Below are 26,151 nucleotides of genomic sequence, written 5' to 3'. Positions count from 1 at the left end.
TTATTTTACAGACTTTTAGTTAATTTTACCACTAATTAATTTTTCTTTTCTGGAAATCGAAAAAACAGATTAGTAATTGATGTAACTTAGCAAAGAAAAGTCCTATCAACATGGGGTTTCCAGTTTCAGAAAGCTCTAAATGTCCTCTTTAGAAGCATATGTAAAACTCATGTTCGATCTGGGTCGACATGCGACTCATTCCCTTGATCATGTCACTAATGTTTTTTGATTTCTTCAGTGGTACCATTCAGTAGACTAATTCCAATCAGCCGTCTACACTGTGCATGTACTGTGTTATGCTTCGTAGTGACGACTGATTAACTTACAGTCCATATCGTGACTGACTTCTAAAAATATTCAATGCAACTTTGGTTGTGCGCCGTAGCGCGACTGACTAGTGGTGCCCGTGTACCGCGTCGCTGTACCGCGCCGGTGACAAGATCACGCTCTGAAGTTCTAAAAACAACAAACTCAGTCAAAAGGCCCTGTTGTTCGGTGGCCATTGCAAATGTTTACCTGTTGATGGAAAATCAGGTTCTAAAGGGCTAACAATACTCCACTTCACTACCGCCAGTCAGCTACACTAGCTTTGAAGTTCAGCTTATGCAGCGTTATTTCTTGCCGGTACATATGCGCCACTTAGATCGTGTGCGTAAAAGTATGTACACTAACCAAGTAGCACTTAGCTAATGCAGAACATGCTATTAAACTTAAAAGCTAATGCTGCTGACTGGAGGTAGTGAAATAGAGTACAAACATTAATTTTCACTCATTCCATCTGGCCATATTTCACCCATTTTTTCCAAAGTGGAAAGTCTTCTTTCCTCCTCACCGCCCCTAGTTGCATTCCTGATATAGTGACCAGGGTTGTAGCTAGCCAAATTTTAGTGTGGGCTAAAATTAAGAGAAAAAATTGAATCAGAATGCCAATTACTTGACAGTAATGGCATTTGACAGCTGTTTTGAGGACAATTTGTCATTTTAGTGCTAGTCGGCAAGACCCATAATTCCCTTGAGTGCCGGTCGGTCAGGCTGAGCACTGGTTACTGCCGACCAGCGCCGACTACCATGGCTACAACCCTGATAGTGACTACATAATCCTAGATCATGTTACAATAAGCACTATAAAATTCAATGAATCCACTTAAGTGTTATTATCAATGAAATTACATCAAGTTCTTTTGGGCTCCGATTCACTTGTATCTCCTTCGTTCAAAAGTCTTTCATCTTCTTCACTAATGACTTGAAGACCTTTGACCTTTCTTTTCACAATAAATTCTCCATTTTGTTTGAGGAGTGTGTTTTCATAGTCTCCATTTGGCAGTCCATACTTAAGTATGATAGGTTTGATGCGTACCAGATGTCTCACACTAGTTAGGAGTTCATTCACTGCTGCTGTGTTCTTGTGGATCACAACCTTCCCACGTTGCTGTAAGGATATGAACATAGAAAATTGCATTAAGTTATTGGTTATTATATGCACATTCTGTGGCATGATGGACACATAAGTCAAAAGCTTTTTTTTTAAATACAAGATGGATAATGGGTGTATGAAATACCAAATTCAGGGCTGTCAGAAACATACTTATATTAAAATGTTAATAAATTTCAAGGCTTTTGAAAATTATCCAGATTCTAAACCCTATAATTTTTCGTCTGCTCCTTTACACAACTCAAATTTTGAAGGTTTGTTGGTCTGTGACAGAGTTAGGTTTATTTTGAGAGCATTTATACTATTTTCCTGTAAACCTTTGATGAGAGCATACTACACATAGGTCACCCGATGCACGCTAAAAAAGAAGCAAAGATGGCCCCTCCTGAACAATTTAAAATATAACTATTTTGCTTTTAGCTCTTGGGTCAAGGGATAATAAGATCCTTCACTATAAAAGTTGCTATAACTTTAGTTAGTCTTGATACATGAAAGAGATGTAAATTTGCAATACCACATGTTTTTAAAAATCTGATCAAACTTAAAAATCTGATCAAAGACCCATCTGTGACACAATCTGGTCTATGTGGGCCAAAGGCCACAAATTTGAAATTGAGATCTAGGCAAACATATGGAGTGTAAATCACAAAACTTCAGAACTTTAGAACCAAGTATGCTAGACCTTTGATGTTTTCAGTATATTTTATATGGTAACCTAATGTTTGTGTAAGGTAAAAAAAAGTGAGAGTTCTGGGGTCCAAGTCCCTGCACAGTTAGGTATGTCAGGAGTTTTTCTCTGTTTATCTGCAGATGGTATACATCATGTTTCCATTGTAATTTTGTGTTTAATTGTGCTAGTGTGCAATACATGGTTCCTCTTTCCCCTGCATAATAGTTATAGCAAATTAAATTTCAAAAATGCTTCCTTTGGCCTCCATGGAGTGGATCACGTTATAGTCCGAGTCTTATAAGTCTATAATTGTTATGTAATCATGGGCTTTATTAGTAATACCATATTCATTCCATTAACCGAAATTATTCCAGCACCCACCCAAAGTCATTTTGGGTGGGTGCTTATTTTTATATTGCTAACATATGTAAAAAATGGCACAGAATAGTCCCAAACAAAAATGTTTGGTAGACTCATAACCGGTGCGATCTTACCTTTCCGATGTTGATTAAGATACTTCTTGCATCGATCCCGAGATGCGGAAAAAACCAATAGTCATTTTGTCCCACATAAATGAATAAATAACAAAAACCCCCCGATCCCCCGAGTGGACTCACCCATTCGGTGACGTCACACACGATAATCACCCCTTATCCGACTTGGGCAGCCCCTACTCGCCAAACTTGTAGGGGCGGCCGGGTCTGGGATAATCAACATCGGAAAGGTAAGATCGCACGGTTATGAGTCTACCAAACATTTTTGTTTGGGACTAGACTCAGTACACCGGTCGATCTTACCGCTTCCGATGTTGATTAAGATACTTCTTGCATCGACATCTGAAAGATCGATCTAGCAAGTAACCGACGGATGGAGGTACAAGATTGGCCAGCATCTGATAAGGATCGGGAGAGTGGGTAGCATGGTAATCGCGAGGTCAAACTATTTCCCCCCTCACGGCCGGAAACAGAAAGACTACGTGAACAGATTAAAACCCTGAACTGAAAGTTCAGTGGTTAAGAATAGAAACACTGGTTCTTACCATGTTGGAATTCTGATTGTCCGCAAAAACACCTGATACCCAACCACTATATTATCTCCGCAGAATAGCCCTGGAGAACTAATCGCCAGGTCGTTGGTTTACGCTTTTGTAGTAAACCGTGGAAAAGGACGACGGGTTCTTCCAAGACACAGCCTGACAAATCTCTTCTATGGGGACCCCCTATGGTAGGCCCACGAAGATGAGATAGATCTGGTTGAGTGGGCCTTGGGCGGCGTCTTTTGTCGCCTCGAGTCCACTAACACCTGGACCAGCCACCGTGCCAGAGTCTGTTTAGCGGCTGGACCGTGCGGTTCTGCGTGAGTGATAAATAAGCGGTCATGAGCCCCTCTTAAGGTTTGTGTTCGCCAAGGTAGTGCTGTAGCGCCTCACGGGCACCACAACCTGTCTTCGGCTATTGACGAACCCTGCCCAATATTGGGGAGGAAGAGGGGCGAGTGTCGGAATGTACTTCGCTCATTTTTGCAAGGAAATCCGGCGAAGAAACAGCGTCGCTCCGTTGTTAGTAAAACCGGAGGCTGACTTCGAGACTGCGTGCAACTCTGAGCAGCGCCGTCCCGAAGCCAACGCCAGAAGAAAGGCCGCCTTAAGAGTGACGTATTTAAGGGTCGCTTTTGACAGGGGCTCAAAAGGGGGGCCCTTAATATACTCCAAGACTGTGTTGAGGTCCCATGGAGGGACCACCTTCCTTTCGGCGGGCGCCGTTGAACATACCGTCGAGAAGAAGACTTAGGGACCCATCTGAATTGATAGTCGACCCGCCTTCAAATCCCGATGAATCGAGAGAATGGCTGACTTATAGTTGGCTATCGCTTGCCTGCTGAAGTCCTGACCTGAACTTTTCTGTCAGAAAATCTGCCACTAGAGGCACAGGGGCTCTAGTGGGAGATGTATTTCTCTCATCGCACCATGCGTAGTAGGGAGCCAAACGCTGACTATACGTCACGGAGGGTAGACTCGCTCTACCCCGGCGATGAGAGAAGCAGCTTCTGATGAAAAGCCTCCCTCCGCCGCACGTTCCCTGATAAGGGCCATGCAGCTAACTGCAGGTGCTCTAGTGGTAGACTTGGTACCTCTCCTCCGGGCATCCGGAGTAGATTTGGTAACTTTCGGGGAGTACTCGCGGCTGAGCCGCTAGTAGATCCACCATCGGTCGAAACCACAGGTGTTTCGCCAGAACGGTGCTATCAGAATGACGTTGCAATCCTCCCTCCCGATCTTGGTCACCACCCTTGCGAGCAGTGAGATCGGGGGCACAGCGCCAGCAGTCATTCCTCCCCAGTCTACGGACAGAGCGCCCACGGCGAATGCCTGTGGGTCTGCGACCCTTGAGCAATACACGGCAGCTGATGATTTCGATGAGATGCGAACAAATCTATCGAGGGTGGTACATCACCTCGAAGATCGTCTGGGCGACCTGCGGAGCAAGGGACAACGGTGTAGGTCCCGGCAGGTTTCGTCGTGACAGATCGTCCGCGGGGGTGTTGGTAACAACCGCTATGTGCATCGCTCTCAACGTAATCTGCCTGGCCTTGCACCACCCTATCAGGCGTAAAGCGTGCAGGCATAACCGTGGTGACCTGGTGCCCCTTGTCTGTTGAGGTAGGCCACCACGGTTGTGTTGTCTGTTTGGACAACGATATGAGATCCACGATCACCTTCTCGAAATGCTGGAGAGTTCTCTCCACTGCCCAAAGTTCGAGAAGGTTGATATGGAACTCCGCCTCCGTGGCCGACCATAGGCCCGAGACTGGTCCTCGTGGCTGTGGCCCCCCCAGCCCAGCTTTGACGCGTCGGTCGTCACTACGTGACGCACCGCTGGTGCAGGAAACCTGACACCTTGAGTCAAATTGGGCTGATGGGTCCACCACCAGAGTTCCTCTCGCGCGATCTCCGACATCGGAACCGCGAGGGATATTGGGTGACGACTGGGCCTGTAAAAGGCTAGAAGGTGTAGTTGTATAGGCCTCATGTGAAAGCGCAGTGGCACGAGGTCTACCATACTGGCCATAAGGCCCAAAACCTTCATCCATGCCACAGCGGGTGCCCCTCTGACTCGCCAAGAGTCGGGCACACCTCGCCATGTTCGTCACCCTCTCGGTGAGGGCACCGCGATCCCCTCCTTGAGGTTGATCTGGGCCCCTAAGAATAGTGGTGTTCGCGTCGGGACCAAATTGGATTTCTTGACGCTTGATCAGAAATCCCAGGTCCCGCACTGCACGGACTACTAACTCCACGAGACACTGTGTCTCCAGCGGGTGCGTCCGTAAATGAACCAATCGTCCAGGTAGCAACACATGTTGACTCCCCTGCGCTTCAGGTACGCTGCCACCGCCCCGACCAGGAGTGTAAACACTCAGGGGAGGTGGACAAGCCGAATGGCAGGCATCGAAACTGGTAAGTTTGACCCTGTACCTTGAAGCGTAGAAACCTCTGATCTTGAGGTGCGAGCGGAACATGCAGATATGCGTCCGAGAGATCTAGCGATGCCGCCCACATACCCTTGATGGGGCAGGCTAGCACCGGCGAGAGTTCCATTCTGAACCTCTTGGGCCTGATGAACTCGCTCAACGGCTTGAGGTTCAGAATGGGCCTCAGTCGCCGGTCTTCTTTGGAGCCAGAAAAAATGTGCTCCAAAACCCCTTGGTGAAAGGGGGGTAGACCGGGACAATCGCTTGCTTCGTGAGAAGCTGAGTGACCTCTGACAGTAGTGCCCGACGCTGGGGGCCGTCTGGCGGCACTACCGTGGACCTCTGAATTGTGCAGGCGCGAGGGGTGGCTGGTAAATCCCAGCCTGTACCCCCCACTGACCACTGACAATACCCAGGCGCCCGGTGAGATGGCATGCCATCTCTGGGCGTAATGCACAGCGGCCGCCCACAGGGGAATCCCTGTGGAAGTCCAAGGCCTGCCGGCATGGACTGTCGACCGCCGTGCCCTCAGGACCGAGCTGGTTTGCCACCCGTTGAAGAACGGCTCTTCTTAGGGGGGTTGCCATACGGTCCAGCACTACTCTTGCGCTTCCCAGTTTTTTGGGAGGTGCTGGAGTAGCCTCGGCTCGGTGTAGTCTGTGGTGCGCGTCCTGCTGAAGCCGGAGCTGGCGCTGAAGAACGCTTAGAAGACTTCCTCTTCTCGTGCTTCTTCTTCGCCTTACTGCCCTTCCCCGTGGTCAGGGCAGCCTCCGACTTCTTCAGAGTGCTCTCATTGGTGGCCTTCTTTGCCCGGTCCTCAACCGTAGCGCAAAAGGCCTGTCCAAAGAGTAGCCCCTGTCCCACCGAGTCTGACTTCTTCATTGCATCAGCAAAGTCGGAGCCGTAAGTTGACTGGAGGGACAGACAGGCATTCTCCCGGCGGCGAGATGACATCCTATGGGCTAGGCCCATAGAACTCTCGTTGAGGTTAGCTGTTAGCACCGCTAACAGATTAACCTCGCGGAAGAGTTCCGACGTTGCCCCGCGGTCGTTCGCTACCTTCCTACCGAGGTGCTCGGCAAGCGTGGTAGCGACGCTTAGAGACTCTGATAAGCGGCGTGCTCGCTTATCGATGAGCTTTAGCCCTCCTCCCACTGGGGAGAACGACCCGTGCGCGCTTGGCCGCTAGCGGCAGGCGCTTGGCAACGCCTGGATCCATGTCAGGGACCCTGAGGTAGGTTTCAGTAGTCCTCCCGCGAAACACGCAGTGGAAGCGCAAGCACGCCGGCGTCGAAGCTCCAGCGAGCCTGACAGCCCCACTTAAACCTACCCTTGAGGTCCGCCGGGAATGCAAGTGCGGGCGACCCTTGTGTGGACGCCGCTTAGCTGGGCATCCTACTGAAAGATGCCCTGGTCCTCCTGAACGGACTCCTCCTGAGAGAAAGCCAGGCCCAAACCTTGGGCCACACGGCTCTCACCTCAGCGGTGTCCGCAGGCAGACCATTGCTAGCAAGTTCCTCACGGGGAAGCGGGGGAAGGATACCTGAAGCTAGCTGCACAGTCTCATCAGACTGTGAGTCGCTACTGGTTTCATCTTCCGACTCCTTTCCCTCGCCTTCAGACTCTGACTCACTCTCTGATGAGGAAGAGATCTGACGACGGGCATCTGAAGGTGGACAGGGAGGTGTCGCCACCGTGTGGCTAGCCAACTGAACACCAGCAGAAGAGGGAGTACTTCCGCTAGACCCCGAGATGCTAGCTATAGCACCCGGGATCCGCGACGCTCTCGCTGCTGTCGCCTAGCCATAGCAGTGTGCGGCCTACCCTGAGCTGTATCAGGGTTAGCCACTCGCCGCCTGGTTGGGTAACAACTGGTGGTACTGCTTGCCCAACGCTAGGCGGCACTTGCCACGGTGGAAGACCGTGGAAGAAACCACCCTGCGGCGGATACCACGGGCATACCCTGTTGGTAGCTGACCCTGAAAGGATCCGCCACCAGGGAAACCCCATGGAACGGTAGTACCAGTACCGCCTCCCCTGTTGCCACAGAGACTGTGGTAGCCAGGACGCGTACTGCGGTACCTGCGTGGTTGTAGCGTAGGTGCCCGGTAGGGCTCCCGGCTGCGCACCACTGTACCCATGCCTCACAGCGCCCTCCCCGCTAGAGGATCAAGCCGTGTGTATGGGTACCCGCTATACTGGCTGTCCCTTGGCTAAAAAGGAGCTTGCCTAGTATCACGGGTAGCTGAGCGCGTGTATACCCTCGATCAGTCACCTCGCTACCTGAATAGGCAGTATCAATCAATGGAGCCATGCTCCGCTGAATAGATAGTGATCGATCATAAGAGGGTAATTGACCCATTGACTGTAATGGATCACCCACGCTCTGCTGGCTCTCGAGGACATAAGTGGGTTGTTGATCAGCCAGGCTGTTCAAACTACCTACCCTAACCTCTTGAGCCTCGCCTAAGGTCGCTGTGTGTGGCGGACCACTCACGGCAGCTATGGGCGCTGCGTGCATAGTGGCTACCACTGAAGTCAAGCCGTAGCTCGTCTCGGTAGCTGCCACTGTTTGCACTTGGGTCGCTGTCCCGTGAGAGACTGCGAGCCCAACCCCGGTATAGCCGCTAGCCAGTCCCGGAGGACAGCCGGCAGCCATTCCAAGGCCCAGGGAATCACCGGCGGTCCCACCATGGAACGCTGCCGTGTGACAACCCCAGTTGGTTCTGCTAAGACTACACCTGAAGCGTTAGCCCCGGTATCGTCTCTGCTAAACCCGTGCACGGTTTCATTCGCCCCTTGCCGGGTACGAACGGCGTGCTGCGTGCCGTGGATCAACCCCGGGCCCAGGGGTCCACTGGCACGCTGTGTGCTACAGACCGGCCGCGGCAAGTCCGCTACGCGCGGTATGCTAGGATTCAACCCAGGCAAGCCCGGGTACCCTTGGCATACTGTCCGTCGCCGGCTACTTCGCTGGTGCTAGACCCGCTTGTTCGCCAGCAATAGACGGGTGTCCACCTGCAAGAAGCTCGCTAGAGATCTCACTGGTAGACTGGTACTCGCCTGTTAGGGCAAGTACCGCCTGCTGCCTGCTACTAGCTTAGACGTAAAGTCAGTGCTTTCGCTGGCTGTTAGGCCTTCGGCTCGCTAGCAGTCCCCGGAGGGTCCGCCTGCTTGCCCGGACCGGAGCCCCAGAGGTTACCTTAGCGTGGCCCTTGCCGCCTCGCTAGTACCTACCATATCAATCTTACCTGTAGGCTTCTGTTCTTAGTCTTCGTCTGTCTGTGTCGAAGACCTAAACGAGCGCTACTTTCTAAATCCTCGAAGTGGATGTCCGATAAGCCTATGCAAAAGGAAGCACACTTATTTGATTTAGAGCAATCCCTGTGGGAGTAGCAGAGTGGATGCGGGTCCCACTCTGGTACAAGGGAAGGGCATGATTGACAAGGCCTAGACATTGTAGTAATCGGGGAGCGTACAGCACTACCCCCCCCGAACACAAGCTCAAGCCCAATAAACAGACCCACACGCACAGTGGCTGACGCTGATGTAGTGGTATGATATAAAAATATATATACAAAGGGATGAAAAACTGAAAACCTTTTGGGGAAGATTTGTCAGGCTGGTCCTTCGAAACCCACCGAACTCTTAGCAGTAACTCGGCGCCATCAGACGCGTACTGAAAGATATAACGATAGAGCACACCATAAACATAGCGATAATCACTCACCATACATGTATACACAGTACTGTACAAACATCTATTGTAACTTACTAGTCTGTTATAGTTGTTTTACGTGAGAACAAAAATAAAATGGCGTCCTAAGGGCGGCTATTTTGAAAACGTGTACCGTGATAATGAACGGAAACACACATACAAGCTAAGTTTTTGGATCGCTTTTGTCACTTTTCTAGCGAAAAATGTCGTCAAAACTATCTCCCTAGCGACTATACTGGTTGGTTTTTACCTCAGTGTAACAAACAAACTGTATATCTCGTCCTTTGGTTCGTAATGATACTTAGCGTTGGTAAAGAAAAAATCCACACGCCTATCTCATCTAGAAACCAAGGAGGATAAGGGTGATTATCGTGGTGACGTCACCGAATGGGTGAGTCCACTCGGGATCGGGGTTTTGTTATTTATTCATTTATGTGGGACAAAATGACTATTGGTTTTTTCCGCATCTCGGGATCGATGCAAGAAGTATCTTAATCAACATCGGAAACGGTAAGATCGACCGGTGTACTGAGTCTATGGACTTTGTGTGTTGATGACTCTGTGTAGTAAAGTCACTGGGTGGGCGCTTATAGGGGTATTGGTGGTTAGTGGAACGAATACGGTACTATGTATACCAAGGTAGAGTTCTACTTACCCCTAACCCTAATAGTTCCATAGTATCCCGCTCCCACCAGGGTTTCCTCTTCAGGGATCTAACACGCCATACAGCATGCAGCATATGCGGTCTCTCCTCTCCCTCTTGTAGTTCCCCATGGTACATTGTAAAACCATCACCTTCTTCCAACTCTCCAGGGTAACTCATGGGATTCACTATATCCTCGTCTGCATCATTGGCCTTTGTTTCACTGCCTCCGCTGATTGGTCTTGTGATTTGTGGCAATTGTAGTATTGTTGCTGCTGGGCGAAAGTGAGGTTGCTGCGTGTGCCATAGCTAGATTAGGAGAACAATAACATTTAATTTTGTTTGTTATTTTACGATTCTTATTTATCACAACATGATTGCTTACCAAGAGAGGAAGCTTCCATCCTGTTTACTCTTGGACGTTGTCAGCTCCAATGTGGAGGCACTGTCGGACTATTCTGAGCCATTGACGCCATTTTGTTATGTAATTTTGTTATTTATTGTATTTAGAAATGGTGTGATATCTGAGTTCATTAATCCAATTTACAGGGATTCAAGCCACCCTTGCAAAAATATAAGAATAAGGAACAATTTGAATGAATAAGTCAAATACAGTGGGTATCAGAGACCAGTAACTATTGTTCAAGGAAAAAGTCCTAACAAGTACTTTAATTGTTGCATGATGTGTGCATCATATTGAACTGCTATAGATGTTGTCTATACTGGGCAAAAAATGGGACACACTTTAAGGGGGTACTACACCCCTGCCCAATTTTGTGCCTATTTTGCATTTTTCTCAAATATCATAGCGCATTGGTGACAAGTAAGATATGTATATATTATAGGGGCAAGGACTACAACTACTGCACTGGAAATTTTATTTCAGCACAGACAATAGTTGTGGAGTTACAGTCAAAAATGAGGGAAAAGCCTTGAGTTGCTGAATTTTCAATGCAGTAGTTGTAGTCCTTGCCCTTATAATATACATATCTTACTTGTCACCAATGTGCTATAATTTTTGAGAAAAATGCAAAAATAGGCACAAAATTGGGCAGGGGTGTAGTACCCCCTTAAGACAGACAGGAAAAGGCTCGCCTCATAACTATATACGAAGAAACTAACAAGCTTCACACCATCAAACATCACCTGACTAGAACACTTTAATAGCCAGATGCACTACTCATCTTTCTCTTTCTTTCTCCCTTTTTAGTGCTGACTTCATATAAACGAAGATAACTCGCACTGGCTTTACGTGCACAGTAGTTTTACCTATGCATGATCCTGAACCCTAGGATTGATTGCAGATATCAGAACCGCGGATGGTCCCCCTTCTCTTTTCGAATAGCTCTGACAATTTAACGTGCACAGGGTTTGACCTGTACACTGGACCAACGGCTTTACGTGACTTCCGAATCACGGACGTCGCACATACACTACCTATATCTGCACGTGCTAAGCAGTGTATGGGGGCGAGAAGAAATTCTACAATTAAATTTTGTGATGAAACTGACTTAATTGTTGGATTTCTGGAGTTATGAAGTTACTCCATTTCCAGAGTTTCTGCGCCCGAGCACAAAACCTCCAAAACCGGAGGTTCTGCGTATAGCGTCCGCAGAAACTCCCTTTTTTGAGGTTTTGTGCATGGACGACAGTGACTTATTACTATAGTTAATAAACCACCACAGTGTGCGCAAAAACTCCAAAATCAGAGTTTTTGCGCCGGTCGCAAAACCTCCAATATTGGAGGATTTGCGTATCAAAACTAATGTTATAATAATTATTTAAGGCGATTTAATACCCTGATTTTCATCAGTACCCATCTTCTTTTTGTTGTTGCAAATTTATAAAGTATATAAATATGTTCATCATCTCATGTCCTGAACTTATAAAATATCTCTACATACAAAGTGGTTTTAAACCATTTTAGAAAATCATTTTAGCCCTATATATTTTTTTGTTTACTGTATCCTGGTAACTGAAATGTGTGTTTCATAACAAACCATAATTTATTCTATTGAACATGTCCAAGTAGAATACATGAATAGAATACATTAAATCCTTTGTTATACTATCTATAGAAATATACTCACTGATTATAACACTGAATAAATTAAATAGGCCTAAATAATCTCTTCCACATAGACAATTTAATACTACACCATGTATGTACATGTATCTTCTATAATATGATTTTGGGAAAAGAGATTAAAAAAGGCTATAAGGTCATCAAAGGTCAGGTTATAGGTCAATTGGTTCAGGTCAAATTCAGGCATCAATTTTGAATACATGTGATAGTATACAAATATTAACTGTCTATGAGTGTGATGGTCGAAATATAATCACGAGGTGAAAGATTGATTGTTCCATTCCACGAGACGCAACGGCGAGTAAAATTGAACAATACATCTTTCACCGAGTGATTATATTTCACCATTACACCTAATTTAAGACAGTTAATATTTGTTTTATATCACTCATACATAAATTCTATTACTAAAATACTATTTAAGGTAGGAAATACATTTATTCATCAACATAACATGTTTTATGTGGTGATATACTTCACATTTTGGGGTCCACCCCATAACTAAATCGGCGAGTCCAAGAGTCAGCGCACGCTTGGCGCAGGCGCACTCTGCAAAGCACATGATGGTAAAGACTATCACACGGAGTGGGTGATGGTAAAATGGCAAATGGTAATCAACCAATGAACTGTCTAGAATTTATGTATGAGTGATATAATCTGTGATATCATACATGTCATAATGAGGCATCAATTTTGATATTTTGTCTGTTACTGGATATATAATGGAAATGCGTGAGGTGGATATACTAAAATACCTTGGGATGTAAATGGTGAGTACAATTTAGATTGCCTAGTTGAGTTGGATTGGGCATAAATGTAAAATAATTACCAAAATCACAAAAATGAAGCATACGGAAAACTACCTAATATGGTAGTATAAAAAACAAAAAATACAATCTTTTTCAACATTGCTGTAGTGTGGTTGTGGTAACCTGTTACCTATGGCTTAATTAAGTTTAAATCATCAGTGATGTACCTCCTTTTGGCTTCTATCTTCAAAAGCATGTAAGCTACATTGATACCGATGCCACCAATAAAACGAGAAGATTTGCCCTTCATTTTGCATACCACTTTGTCCAATTTTTTTGTAATTTCTTCACAAAATGCAAAAAATGCAAAAAAAAAATCAATGGGTGTAGTACCCCTTAAACATGCTAAACTTCATTACTTTTAGTATACGCAAAAACTCCAAAATCAGAGTTTTTGCGCCCGTCGCAAAACCTCCGATATTGCAGGGTTTGCACATAAAAACTAATGCTATATAAATATAGAACGATTTTAACTCTTGATCACAATACAAAATATTTACCTCCGAAATTTTCAGCTGTTGCTACTACAGCTTTCTTCAGCGGACTGACCCAATCGAATCGAGTTAAAATGCTGACATTACTTACAATTATTTATGATGATGTGCCTGATTATTTATGATGTTGTGTCTGATACTTTACCCTAAACCCACTCGGTCCATGGATACCAGTAACGACTGGTAATGTACATGTAGACTAAGCTATTTCAATCAACCACCCCCCTACCACGCGAATGGATGCAGTTAATGTTATTTTTAATTAAGCCTAACTCAAAAAGACCTCCCGGGTCGCGATATTTTTTTCGTGCATGTACATCGTGCAATTTTGTAAAATTAAATCAGTTGATTACAATGGATAACGACTGGTAATGTAGACTAAGCCATTTTCATTCAACTCAATACACCCTCCATGAGCCGGTGTATAACGACTGGTGATGTAGACTAAACTTTTTCCAATCCCCCCCACTCACCGTGGCGATGGATAACGACCTGTAGGCCTAGGCATAGTTAATATTATTTTTAATAAACCCCAAAACACCCTCCAGGGTCGGAATGTTTTTATTTAACAGCATGCAATTTTGTAAAATTAGCTATTTAAAAATGTTTAACGACTGATATTGCAGACTAAGCTATTTTTGATAACCCCCCCCCCGCCATGGATAACAACATGTATTTATGCCCGGTATTTATGTTATTTTTAATTAACCCAAAACACTCTCTTGGGTAGGGATATTTTTTAGTTAACCAAAAATATCACTAAAAATACAGGCTCAATGGTTTGTGGGGTTTTAGTCCTTTAGACAAAAAAATAAATAAATAAATAAATAAATTTTGTTGTTTTGCTTTTGATCATCATGCCGTTTCAAAAGAAACTACGCGCGGTAAAGTTTTGCACATTTTATTTCAAACATACCGCCAATGAATGAACCTACGTGAAAGAAGAAACTACTTTAGTCATCTTAAGGGTACATTCTCTTGGGTCATGACCTTGACATAGGGAAAATGTTTTTTTGTGTCAGTTCCTGCAGAACTGACACCTTTAGTACAGGTTTGACGATCACGTGACAAATTGAATCTGTGACGTCAATATTAATATCGATATCAATTTAAGGCTGTTCTAGTTAAATTACATACGCATTGGCATTTTAGCTGTTCCATTTAATTTACATACTCAACATTTCCTTGTGTACTTAGTCCATGAATTGATCCTGATTTGCATTGTCGTATAGAGTTATATTTTTGTACACAACAGGGATGTTACTATTGTTTTAACTAATGAAGCATGCTTTTGCTTTTATCTTTCTTTGTCCTTTATTAATTAAAAATTAGGTGATTTAATTAATATAGTTCTTTGTTTCAGCGACCCAGGGGTAAACAGACAAACAAAAACATAGGTCAGAATCCTTCAATTTCTGTGAAAATTGAACAAAAAGTACCCAAATCCCTACATTTTATATCTCCCTGTGTTATAGACAAATTTTATACGTCACATTTAAAATCATTTAAAATGACTTGTAAATTGCCTTATGCTATAATGGGGGTCTTTTATATTTGTATGCAGCCCTCGAATTAACCCACGGCACCCATGGCATTTTGCCGTGGGTGCCCAACCCCACTGCCGCAATGCCCTCAAAATATGACCTTTACCCAAGGCAGTCACTTGCCGTGCCCTCTAATGAAGTTGCCGTCGGTGCCCCAGCCCTGCCCCTTCTTTATAAAATCATCTACCTATGTTTGTGTGTGTTTTCTTCACTTTTGAGAAATTGCCTTGGTGCCCTTCTCAAATTTTCAACAGTTGCCATGATGCCCTCTTGAAATATTACAACCTGCTGTGCTGCCTTGCCATTTCAGTGAAAATTCAAGGCAATTATCAACTTGCCCTAAAAAGTTGCCATGCCCTTCAGATCCTTAATTCGAGGGCTGTTTGTATGTGAACTTTGTTTTTAAATGCCTTTGGCTTCCAGATTAGTTTCTCGGAGCTGGTGAGATGTATCTGGGTGTAACTTGGTAGGGTGGTGGTAAGTGGCTGCCCTAAGACTTGATGCGCAATTTTTGGCGCAAATTAGGTAGCTAATTTGCATATTTAACTTAAAAATTGTTTTTGGGTGTTTTTTTTTTGCCATTTCAAGAACTGGTGAGGCGATAGGGATGTAACTTGATGAGGTTGTGGTAAGCGGCAGTCGTAAGATCCGATGCAATTTTTGTCCCAAGATATGCAAATTAGTCACCACATTTGCCTTTTTTTTTATTTGTCGAATTGCTTTTGGCCATTTTTCGAACTGGTGAGGCATATAGAAATGTAATTTGGTGGGGTGATGGTTAAGAGCAGTCTTAAGATCAGATGCTATTTTTGTCACAAAATATGCAAATCAGCCACCTCATTTCACTTTTTTTTTCTATTTTAAAACGCTTTTTGCCATTTTTCGAACTGGTAGGGGGTATATATTTTATTTTTAATAGGCTTTTTGCCATTTTTTGGAACTGGTGAGGCGATAGAGATTTAACTTGGTGGGATGGTGGTAAGGCATTCTTAAAATCCCATGTGATTTTTGTCGCAAAATTTGCAAATTAGCTACCTCATTTGCATATCTTTTATTTTTAAAAACGTTTTTAGCTAGAATAGAAGGCTGACGCTGCGCCAAAACACATGTATAAGTGTATAATTATTTAATGATAAATGAACTGCCACTAAATGTTCCTGTCAGTGTTGCAGTGCAAAACTTCTAATGCAATTCCATCTTAAAGATTACATTCAAATAATAATTACATTGTAAATTGGAACTGACACCAATTTTTTTCAGGAATATCTTGTTTAATTTTTGACAAGACATACATACCCTTCATATAAAATAACATGAATCCTGAAAAAAAGTGCCGATGTGTAATTTCCCCCTATTTTGTCTCCCTTTGCTAATGAAAACAAACTCCGATTGTATTGCGTGAGGTCCATTTATTAAAAGCTCCATGGTATGCACCAATTTCTCTCTTAGTTTCGAGTCCAGACTGCATATTGTAAGGACGAACGACGTAAACCACAGCATAAACCGATTGTGAAGGAGACTAACTCTCAAGTTGAAGCGTTTCCAATTAGAACGTCAGTCCGGCAAACTCGTCAAATTGGGCATATAATATAAAAACGGGATGTACGAACGGGAATCGGGATATCACTGTGCTTGAAACCGTGCGCCCAGCAGGGCCCAGTAACTTGCAGTAGTGTTTTGTTTTGCATACAGCCCGGGCATGCAAGAAGTGCTATGAAAACATATTTATATGGAAGATATGGGCCTATATATTTGATTTACTGAAACCCGGGGCTCACAAAAATGATTATTATAAATGATCAACCAAATATTGTTGAAGGTCTATTGATCATTATTCAATGACAATGGACATGCCTATTGCCTCCGGCAAGGGGGAGGGGGGGGATAATCCCATACTGCCAAATGCATACGGGGATTGCGCTTTTGCAAATAATCCTTATAGACATGGGTCCCTATTTTTGCTGAAAATCCTTATGGGTCCGTTAAACCCCCCGTACCGTAAATCTCGATCGTTTCGGGGGAAATGGGTCTAGGCCTATAGGAAAGAAAATTTAGACATGGGTCTATATTTTTGAGAAAATCCTTAGAAATGGGTAGGCCCCTCCCTACCTGTCCACGGTCAAATGGCAATGGGTAGGCCTACGGGTTTCAAGTCTGGAGCCTCCACCCCGCCTAAAAATATCAACTTGTTCCCCCCGCATGCCTAGGGCCGGTTTTAGGTGTCACTTACCGAAACCATAATTATACGCCTAACGACCATACCCGTCATACGCGTAGGCCTATGGGGGGAGGGGCTTTTGGTGGCAAAAAAAGAAGGGCAGCAGAGGCGGCAAAGGGATAGCACGCAGTGGTGTAGATTTCTTTTTGACATTTGGGGGATGGGGGTTGGAAGGTTTTTTTTTAAGTAGGCCTATACGGTGAATCCAGCACCTTTTGACGACAGCATTATAAGCAAAAAAATACTAGAAGATAACTTGTGACATAGGCCTACTAGATGCAAAAGTGGAATAAATTACGTTGAGCGTGCAAAAATTTGCACTTTGGGGCTAGCTAATATGGCCAATGAGGTTAATTTGGTCAGAAACCCCTGGCAGAAACCCTATACAGGCATCAACATTGGGAGGGTGATTGTATGGAACATCTACCCTGGCAAAATATTAGTGGGATTTATACTCCATCCCACCAGGATCTACGCCACAAAAGGGATCCGAAAATCTAAACTTCAAAAATAGTCCAATAGGCCTTCTGATTAAAATACAAAATAACAAAAACACAAAATAACTTCCCATGACAATATGTCGGTTCATAAAATACAAATTTTGTATTAGATCCAACACAAAGGTTTTTACTGCTTTTGGAAGGGTGGTCCGAAATTTAAAAAAAGTTGGCGGCAATGAAATTACGACCCCCTTTTTTCGGCAACAAAAAAATTATGACCCCCTCCGCTGATTGGCCTACACCTTAGGGGCTGTGCAATAATTATGACCCTGGGGAGGGTAAGATTGGCGGGGGTGGGGGAAGAAATATTTGGCGAGCCGAAAAAGGGGGGCAAGCGATTTTTGGCACGCATTCATGGGGCGCCTTTTTAATAAAACTCTCTAAAATGGCTTGGGAAAACAGTACGGAAACGCTTAAATTTTCCTGCTCGGAGGGCTGATAGGCCTACATCTAACCATTTAAGGTTTGCAATTTGGGATCCCAAAAATTTGGCATGTTCAAGGGGGAGGGGGCAAAGAATTTTTGGCGGGGGCGATTTTGGCGGGCCGAGAGGGGGGGAAGCGATTTTTGGCGAGTCATTTGGAAGTTTTACCCCCCGGGGGGTAAATTGCACAGCCCCTTAGGCCTACCCCATAAACAGGCTAAAATTGTATTGAAATCATTCAAATCAGTCTTTTTGAATGAAATAACCACACTATCTGTCATCTTGTGACTCCCTACATCATCGAAAATGTTATGACCCCCCATATTTTTTATCCTTAAAATTTTTGAACCCTTCTGTATTATTTGGGACCCCCTTCCGAAGAAAATGATAGCCCCCCCCACCAGGCCTAATCATTATTTTGTTCTGGAGCAAAGATTGGTGAATCATATGATTTACACATGCATCGTTAAACCATATATTGTACTTTTGTTCTCAAAATTACAAAAAAAAAGTAAGGCAATTATCGTAGTAGGCTGACGATATCCATTCTTGTTCTAAAAGTGTTAATTTCGCCCTTGGTTTGTTCTGACTAGAAATATGAAACACTGGCCCTGTTCTGACCACAGCTTCTAACATTCAAACCCGGGATTCAAACATCGTTGGTCAATCATGTTCCAAACGGGATATACAACCGCAGCAGTCTTCTACAAGTGTGTACATCTCGATTTGCCGGATTGACCCATGACCTCATGAAACGTAAACACATGGCCGGGCGTGAAATATATATTTCTCTGTGTCTTCTTGCCAGGAAAATCAGGAATTTAACCAGTTGCAGTCATTTGATTGTGAGTAGCAAAGTACACAAGCAACCGGCCTTGTCGTGGCTTATGAGGGCTAATTTCGCTTGACACTTTGTTTTGGTGTTTTTGAAAAAAAATCCATATATTCAATACCAAAGGTCCAAATTTTCAATTGATCGTCGGCTTTTCATCCCACCTACATACATTTTAAGTATAAATCATCAGATTTATAAAGTTTACTTCGAGTACTGTTAAATATCAAAAATATCAATTTTTAATGATTTGCCATAAAATGTGTATTAAATTGAAAATTTCAAAAAATCTAAATTATTTGATATCAGAATGACATTCTTCGTATTCAGAATGCAATTCAATATGTCTGATGTGTTCTAATGTCCCAAAATAAATACTGTCCAAACGTTCATACCCCAGCCCTTAAGATGAGGTATAACTTTTATTTTTCCGATGATTATTTCTGGGTCAAATTTGATACTTAATGTGGCAAAATCATCCCATTTTTTTGCTCAAAACCTCAAAAGAGGCAGTAACCTTAATGCCACTTGTGAGAATTGATAATGGGAATATTCTAAGGATAATCCTGGGGCTTAAGACATCTTTTAAGATGTCTTAAGCCCCAGGATTATCCTTAGAAGCAATGTGCAAGTATAATGAGATGCGATTAAACATCCCCCTCCTTGCGCGTGTATCGACTTAAAATGTGTTTCCCATTGTCATACTTGGATACACACTGAACACAGAGTGTTTTCTTTACTGAATTACTTGTTTTGTTCTTTTGCGTTGAAGGACCATTGAAAGAATATCCAATTTAATAATTTTGAAGTCAGCTTTTCAGAAATCGCCCAATATGTATTGGATTTAGCATTGTTAAGCATGTTTAAACAATTATTATAACACTAGCGGGAGACCCGCGCTTCGCGCGGGTCCCCGCTAGTTGAGTAAACGGGAGCGGTTAGTAAACGGCAGTGGTTAGTAAACATGGTAAACGGTGATGATAATCATGGTGTCTTGGTGTAGATCATCTTATTCATCCAGTATAGCAATGATCATGTTAGCTTGATAATCATAAATATCCAGACCTGTGATAATGTTGTTACTCATTCAATCCATCAGATAACTTTTGAAACAGCTTGTGACAAAATGATTGATTTTAACTTTATCCCAACAAACATAAAACATTAAGGTTAGAAGAGGTTGCTAGAAAACGCTTTCAATTTCGGTTATAATCGTAAGCAACATTAAAAGTTGCTGCAAAACATTTTAAGCGATTCCGTGTTGTTAATAGCAAGGCTTATATTCTAGCCAGGATTTAATTGCGGCGGGGCCGCAGAATTTCCAAAATGTGGACATTCACCCACACCCTAACATTTAACCTTTTCGGGCTATACTGAACAGTTCTGTCCCTGTTGGCTACATTTTAACATTCCCTCTGAAAAGTGCACTTTCTTGCAAATCTGTCACCCAATGAACCCCTTTTCATCAGCTTACACCCATGATCCCCGAAATGGCTTCAAGGCCTTTACTCACCAAGTCTGAGGGGACACAATTCTGAGTCAATTCTGAGGGGACACAATTCCCCCTGCACGGCGCGCGACACAATGGTGCTTCGTGGCCATTCAAAAGGTGGCGGCAAAAACTTCGAGTGTGCACCCCCCTTCGCCCCTGCCTAGGCCTCCGCCGCGACGCCAACATTAAATGCGGCCATACCATGCGCGGCAATACGCGTGAAACTATGGTGCCGTGTACGCGCAGGTGCGTGACTCGCCACTTACTGCATTTGACGCGTTTGCTGTCATGACCTAATCCATAAGGTTATTGACCTCAACGGCCTAGCAACCAACCATTTTTTTTGTTATTTCCATAGTGATTGAATAGTTTTGCAAAAATGAACGCCAGATGGTTTAATGGCAATATGTACCCGATCAATGTACGCAAAAATCAGAGCTGAAAGTGAAAGTATCTCGCCTGCTTCTGGACAAGATTTAGCGACTTCCTTTTATTTATATAGATTAGTTTTGATGCGCACGACCGACGCAAAAACTCAGATTTTTGAGTTTTTGCATATACCGGTACTAAAAGTAATTAAGTTTAGCATGTTTAAACAATTATTATAACATTAGTTTTGATGCGCAAATTCTCCAATATCGGAGGTTTTGCGACCGGCGCAAAAACTCAGATTTTGGAGTTTTTGCGTATACTAAAAGTAATTAAGATTTAGCATGTTTAAACTATTAGTATTATTATAACATTAATTTTGATGCGCAACTAGTCCTTTCGGACTTATCTTACTTAAACTTGAATGCACCTTTATACCAAATTTGAGCAAAATCTAAGAGGTATGGTGCCAAAATTATTGAACTGGGCTGGAATGACTCAAAAGTAATTAAGATTTAGCATGTTTTTAAACAATTATTATAAGATTAGTTTTGATGTGCAAATCCTCCAATATTTGATATCAGAAAGACATTCTTCGTATTCAGAATGCAATTCGATATGTCTGATGTGCTCTCATGTCCCACAAAAAATACTGTCAAAACACTCAAAACGCTCATTCCAGGTCCCTTAATAGTCTGGTATCTACCAGGTTTTAATGTGCATCCCCCCAGAACTCTACCAAACCAACTTTTTTAGCTTCCTTTTATGGTCTATAACACATTCAAGATGTTAACAAAAAATTTGAAGCATCAGCATTCTTTAACCCACAAGCACACCAAATTATTCCTCTCATTGCAAGGATTCAGAAAAAGTATAGTTTGACCTACCTATGACATAACGTTCTTGAGTTATAAGCAAAAATGTCCCAATTTTGGGCGATGGTCAGTTTTTTTGGCCACAGAGGGGCCAAAAATTATAAATGCTCCGATTTCAACGCAAATGCTTTGTTATTGACAAAATTGGCCATAAAGGTCAATCCCCCATTACAGCCTATTGACAACAACCTCTGTTATGATGTTTCCTAGGTAACGAAACATCCTACATGGTTACAACTATTCCTTATTTGACTTATTTTTACATAACAAGTAATTTGAGACCAATTTCGTTCAAATCGGAGCATTTTTTAATTTTTGGCCCTTGTGTGGCCAAAAAAAACTGACCACCACCCAAAGCGGAACGAGCGTAGCGAGTGAAGCTCTCGCCCCTCACGGCCGGGGGTCCAGGGGCCCGCTTAAGTGCCTGTGGTGGGGGCCAGGGGCGAAGCCCCGGCAGGGTCGAGGGGCGGAGCCCCCGAAGCCAGAGGGCTTCTACACTTTTTAGTACAATGTGAGTGAAAATCAAATACTTAACCTCACTTGTTACTTATTACAGAGGGTTTCTAGATGGTCCGTTAAAGCAATTCTTCCCTTGGATCCATAAGATATCATGTCCCCACACAGTGAGCAATAAGCTTTACCGGCGACAGCAATTTTTTTGATACCATGTTCCTCCACCGTACAGCTCAATTCGCGACCATCTTTAACATGTATTACTTTCACTTCATGATCCAGCCAGCTCCAGCTGAACTTGTTTTTCAGATCTTTATCAACTACGCCGACGTTCGCGTCATTTTTCTGAAGCGTTTTCATCTTGATTTTGGTTCGATACCGATAAACAAATCCTGTCAATCACGCAATATCAGCTGTCAAAATTAAAGATGAATATCCGAACAATGTTGATAGAATGCAAGCTTGTCAGTGATTGGTTTATATCGGCAAGTGATGTCATGATGGACCAATTATAGAAATCCTTACTAAAATTACAATAGCGTTTCTTTGGGCGACTTTTAAAATAGTAATTCATGAATAATCGGCAGTTTTTCCCCTCAGGTATAATAGTCTCAGGTTTTTCCATTCATGTTCGCAGGAAAAACACATTGGGCGAATTTGTGCGTGTTTTTTCAGCAGGTATTTGCCTTACGACTTGGCAACCACGGCGCACACAGCCGAAACAAGAAGTTTGTTAAAAAAGAGAGAGGAGTACCTTTAGAATACCCTACCACATCGACGGCGCCGCGAAGCTGCACCTTTTTTTTGTTAAACTACACCGACGTCGGTAGCTAATTTATACTTATTAATGGGATAGATTTAAATTAAGTTAGAGGTATATGAGTCAGGTGTTTAATAAAGTATGTCGGCGTTTGACTTAATGAAGTTTGCATTCATCAAGGTAATAAGTGTTAGTATGATTAAATTATTGTGGTTACTTCTAGATAGTAGATAGTAATAATGTCATTTGAATTTAATTTAAGCATAATGAAATAACTATATTGCATTATATAATGGCTTAGAAGTATTAATTATGCGTAATAGATTTTAATGTATTCAAGTAATGATGACCGCATCAAAAGATGATGTTAATAAGCATGATATAATTAGTGTGACGTATAAGGGGCCGATTGTAATTGGTTATGAATGATTATATAATTCTAATTATTATGATGGATTAGAGGGCGATGGTAGTTAATTAATAATTATGACATAATAATAATGAGTGTGAGGGATAAGAGGGTTGTTGTAAGTAATTAACAATGATTGTTAATAGTGATTAAAGTTATATTGATAAGAGGAATGTTAATTGTTAATGAGTGGTTTGATTAAGAATGAGTAGCATTTATTTCATGGAGTAAATACGTTAAGTATCATATATTGAATAATGATGTGATGGTGAATGAAGGTATCGTTGTTGCTGTGCTACAGCGACGGTATAAAGCTAGACCTTTTACAGGACTACACCGACGGGCGCGAAGGTATCGCTGTTGCCGTGCTACAGCAACGGCGCGAAGCTAACCTTTTCAATGGGCTACACCGACGGCGCGAAGGTGTCGTTGTTGCCGTGCTACAGCGACGGCGCAAAGCTAGACTTTTCGAGGGGCTAAATCGAGGGCGCTAAGGTATATCTATTTCCGTATGCTAACACCGACGGCACTGAGATATACCTTATTTGGTCATGTCACCAAATGGAGGTAGGTATCGCTGTTGCCGCGCTACAGCGACGGCGCGAAGCTATACCTTTTTACTGGGCTACACCGACGGCGGGAAGGTATCGCTGTTGCCGTGCTACAGCGACGACGCGAAGCTACATCTTTTTACTGGGCTACACCGACGGCGCGAAGGTGTCGTTGTTGCCATGCTACAGCGACGGCGCGACGCTAGACATTTTGAGGGGCTAAACCGACGGCGCGAAAGTATACCTATTTCCGTATGGTAACACCGACGGCACTGAGGTATACCTTATTTGGTCATGTCACCAAATTAATGTAGGGGAGGAAGGTATCGCTGTTGCCGTGCTACAGCGACGGCGCAGAGCTTGTCCTTGTTGCAGGACTACACCGACGGCGCGAAGGTATCGCTGTTGCCGTGCTACAGCGACGGCGCCGGTTATACCTTTTACTGGGCTACACCGACGGCGCCGGCTATCGTTGTTGCTGTGTTACAGCGACGGCGCAAAGTTTTTTGCGCATTTTGTAATGACTTGATCAAATAAATGTAATGAAGAGGATGAAGGTATCGCTGTTGCCGTGCTACAGCGACGCCGCGAACCTATACCTTGCCATTGGGTGAAGGTACCGCTGTTGCCGTGCTACAGCGACGCCGCAAATGATTTTTTTTATTATTTCATTATTTAAAGATTAAAAATAAATGACCAGCTTGGTTTTAGGATTAAGCAACACATGTTTATTTACGCTTCGCACGCCCGGGCCCGACTTAAAAGCCGTTAAAAAACTGATCCCTATTATTCAACATGCACGTATTGAATCATATATTTGCATATTGATACAAGTGATCGTTGGATTGTAGATGATTATGCTTGGCGATATACATATGATGCACATGTGAAATGGGGAGTTGCTTGTTTGTTGACAAGAGGAAATATTAAGTTAAGTTGTCATTGGTTAGCGCATAATGCACATAACTTAGTTTGCACCTGGTTGTCACTGGTTGGGGCATTTTATGAACAGCATTTAATACACTGGTTTATGTGATTTCATAATTTCCAGATATTATAAATAAAAACAGGACCGTGACCACTGAAAAGTAAATTAAGAAGAAACAGAACTTTTGCACCTGGTTATCACTGGTTGGGGCCTTTTATGAACGACGTATACACTGGTTTATGTGATTTCATACTTTGTAGTTGTTAGTTGTTATAAATAAAAACAGGACCGTGACCACTGAAAAGTTAATTAAGAAGAAAATGGTCATACAGTCCCGACTAATTAGGTGAAAAAATAAGCATCATAAGACATTTCTTTTACAAGTTCAACAAAACATTGTGAATGAAACAGAACTGTTATTTTCCATCTTTATTCAGATTTGTATTGAACGTAAGAACGCGGTCAATGTAAAGTAAAGCTTGTGAGTGGTAGGGGCATTTTATGAACGACGTATAGTCATGATAATTTTTATCATTTGTCGGTGTAGCAGGGCTAAAACTAGGGTAGCTTCGGTGACGGCCAAATGTGGTAGGGTATAGTAAAGCTTAGCCAAGAGAGAGATGCTCTCTTTGCCAAATGTTCAGGAGCTTAGTTAGAGGGGGCCCTAACCCCCAAATGTCTCAACGGATTTACATTGATCTCAGAGACTCAGGGGGGTCGGATTTTGGTCTCAACCGCGGAAAAATCACATGTCTGGCTTGTTAACCAGATTTGAGCAACTTTGAAATTTGACCACTGTGTTGACCTTTGACCTTGAATATGGCCAGAGACTGCTGGGAATGTGTTACTGTTATATAGGACCATAAGGAAACATTAAAACCTGGTAGATACCCGACTATTTAGTCAGTAAGAGTGATACCATGATACACCTAGTCCGAGGAGCTCTGACGATATAAACACTTCGATCGCCAGTAGGCCAGTGGGACAACGAAACCGCTGCGTGAACGAGCTATGATACACACATGTTGAACATGTTGAATGTACAGGCTTGCTGCACAGATAATACGGTGCAATTTTGGAATGGTCCGACACGTTCAGGAGATAACCAAATCGCCCAATAAATAGAGAATCATAACATAAATCCTGTGAGTTTGTTTAAATTATCATTACATTACCTGGTTTTGACTCAAAAGCCGAAAATTAACAGCACAAGTCTTACACACACTCCTCATGTAAGTCGCCATCTTGTTTGACTACTTTAGCAAGAGGGCGCTAGTCCACTAAAAAAAACTGGAGTCCAGGCACCTGCTAGACAGTTATTTAGCCTAAATAACTTTTCTTTTTATTATTAGGGACCGTTCACAAACACTTGTAAGGGGGGGCCTGATGCAAAAAAAATTTATCGCAAAAATTTTTCGGGGCCCTCCTTTACAGACCTCAAAAATTTCAGGCCCCCCTTTTTGACATGAAAATTAT

At 43.3% G+C, this 26,151-nt stretch overlaps 1 protein-coding gene across 1 annotated transcript; it reads right to left on the bottom strand.

The window, feature by feature from the left end:
• Positions 1-813: 813 nt before the first annotated feature.
• LOC140160949 (uncharacterized) lies at positions 814-25,928 on the bottom strand. The gene is made up of 3 exons (XM_072184298.1): positions 25,851-25,928; positions 9,944-10,240; positions 814-1,429 (listed from the first exon to the last, which is right to left on the bottom strand). The coding sequence occupies exons 1-3, from the start codon at positions 25,917-25,919 to the stop codon at positions 1,172-1,174; spliced, it is 624 nt and encodes a 207-aa protein (XP_072040399.1). The 5' UTR covers positions 25,920-25,928; the 3' UTR covers positions 814-1,171.
• Positions 25,929-26,151: the final 223 nt, after the last annotated feature.

The sequence above is a fragment of the Amphiura filiformis genome, chromosome 9 (genome assembly GCF_039555335.1).
Source record: "Amphiura filiformis chromosome 9, Afil_fr2py, whole genome shotgun sequence".
In the NCBI taxonomy this organism is placed as follows: domain Eukaryota; kingdom Metazoa; phylum Echinodermata; class Ophiuroidea; order Amphilepidida; family Amphiuridae; genus Amphiura; species Amphiura filiformis.
This window is presented reverse-complemented; position numbering and strand designations above follow the sequence as displayed.

Excerpts from the sequence above, each read along its gene's own strand:
- LOC140160949 (XM_072184298.1), bottom strand. The coding sequence starts at position 25,919 with ATGGCGACTTACATGAGGAGTGTGTGTAAGACTTGTGCTGTTAATTTT. Across the intron at positions 10,241-25,850 it reads GGCTTTTGAGTCAAAACCAG|CTATGGCACACGCAGCAACC; the intron begins GTAATGTAATGA and ends CTCCTAATCTAG. Across the intron at positions 1,430-9,943 it reads TGGAACTATTAGGGTTAGGG|CAACGTGGGAAGGTTGTGAT; the intron begins GTAAGTAGAACT and ends ATATCCTTACAG.